Raw genomic sequence first — 1,595 nt, 5'->3', positions numbered from 1 at the left:
CAAAACGCATCATTAATTTGTTTCCTCATCGTCATCATCCTTCTTTCTTTTTCTTTGACAATCTCATTAATCTCCATCTTTTGACTTGAGGTTTCAGATATCGAGTAAACCAATAAGTGGAAATAAATTAAAGGGAATAAGTCTAAATGTAACTTGAACACATAAAAAAGGGGAAATGCAAAAATAGCGTTTGTAGAGAGATCGATAATAAGCGTGAAACTACTGGGCCTCGTGAACAGAAAATTTGAGGAGAGTTGCATCGACCATCTTTTCCAACATCTTTCTAGCCTCGTTGAATCTCCCAGTCTTGGCATAACCGTTGATCATGGATCTAAACGTAGGAACATCAGGGCACAAGTATTGGTCGGAGCATATTTCCGAAAACAAATCTTCCGCTTCAGACATCATCCCGCGATCGCACAACTGTGCTATGATGTTAGAGTAACACCGAGAAGACCTCGTCAACTCGGGCCTCTTGAAAGTCTCGAGGGCCTCCTTGAATTTGCCCAGCTTGAAAGACGCATTCACCATTTTCGTAAAGGTCTCTCTGTCAAAGGTCTCTGGATTGGCTATCATGGCGTTGAAGAGCTCCCAAGCCTCTGTTTGCTTACCGCTGTCTAACAAGACCTCCAACAGGGTATTCCCAGTGGCCGCTGCACACACCACTAACTCCCCTTCCCTTTCAACAAGAGACCTATAAATCTCCATACCTTTCTCTTCCTCGCCTTGCTTGAGCCAGTAATCCACAAATGTCGCATCCACGACGACCGCTCTTCTGTTCTGAGCATCATCATGAATGGTCTTTTGCTTAAATTCATCAAATAATTCATAAGCCTTGTCGTGGTTTCCTAGATCCAAGAAGCCCCGGATGAGATAGCTGTATACCACCGAATCCCGGAGATCTTTCCTAGCCTTTACAAAGCTCAGAGCTCCCAGGGTCCTCCCGGTGTCGACCAAGGCTTTAGTCAACAGCCTGCATGTGTCGACGCCGTCATACAAGGGATTGCATAGTCCGAGTGCTTTATCTACACGGTTTTCATCAATATGAGCTTTGATGATGTGGTTGAAGGAGACATCAGAGGAGGAGGATGCAAGTGTAGACTCGCTGCGGAAGAACTTGTACAGATCAATTGCCTCCTTGTACTTTTTGGCGGCGCACATAGCGCCGATGATTTCGTCGCGAATTATGATGGTCTCCGAATCCGAGGTGCGATACTTTTCCGAGACAGCGAGACGCGATACCAACGACGCCTGGTACGGTTGACAAAGCTCGATCAGTGAGCTCACTCTGAAGCGTAAAGAAATCGGACGCTTATCAATGATGGTCTCGCGCTTATCGTTCATGAAGACTTTAGGGTTCATGAAGACTTCACGGAGAGTGTTGAAGTAGTCGTCGTGGTCGGAAACGGAGGAAAATCTACGGATTGAGAGAGACGTATAGTTGGTGTTGATGATGAGCCCGACGAGACTACGGCGGAGGGACATGGCGGCGGAGGAGGAGGAGAGACACCGTCGGAGAAACATACTTATTCTGTTTAAAAAATATATATATATTCGAAAGATTTTTTTATTGCTTAACATTTATTAGCTTAGCT

At 45.3% G+C, this 1,595-nt stretch overlaps 1 protein-coding gene across 1 annotated transcript; it reads right to left on the bottom strand.

The window, feature by feature from the left end:
* Positions 1-219: 219 nt before the first annotated feature.
* Positions 220-1,524, bottom strand: LOC104774182 (pentatricopeptide repeat-containing protein At3g60960, mitochondrial-like). The gene has a single exon (XM_010498843.1). The coding sequence runs from the start codon at positions 1,522-1,524 to the stop codon at positions 220-222; it is 1,305 nt and encodes a 434-aa protein (XP_010497145.1).
* Between the last annotated feature and the right edge of the window lie 71 nt (positions 1,525-1,595).

Source organism: Camelina sativa, unplaced genomic scaffold (assembly GCF_000633955.1).
Source record: "Camelina sativa cultivar DH55 unplaced genomic scaffold, Cs unpScaffold01802, whole genome shotgun sequence".
NCBI classification, from domain to species: domain Eukaryota; kingdom Viridiplantae; phylum Streptophyta; class Magnoliopsida; order Brassicales; family Brassicaceae; genus Camelina; species Camelina sativa.
The sequence above is the reverse complement of the archived record's forward strand: the minus strand, read 5'-3'. Positions and strand labels throughout refer to the sequence as shown.

Bases quoted from the DNA above. Each gene is read 5' to 3' on its own strand.
- LOC104774182 (XM_010498843.1), bottom strand. From the start codon at position 1,524: ATGTTTCTCCGACGGTGTCTCTCCTCCTCCTCCGCCGCCATGTCCCTC.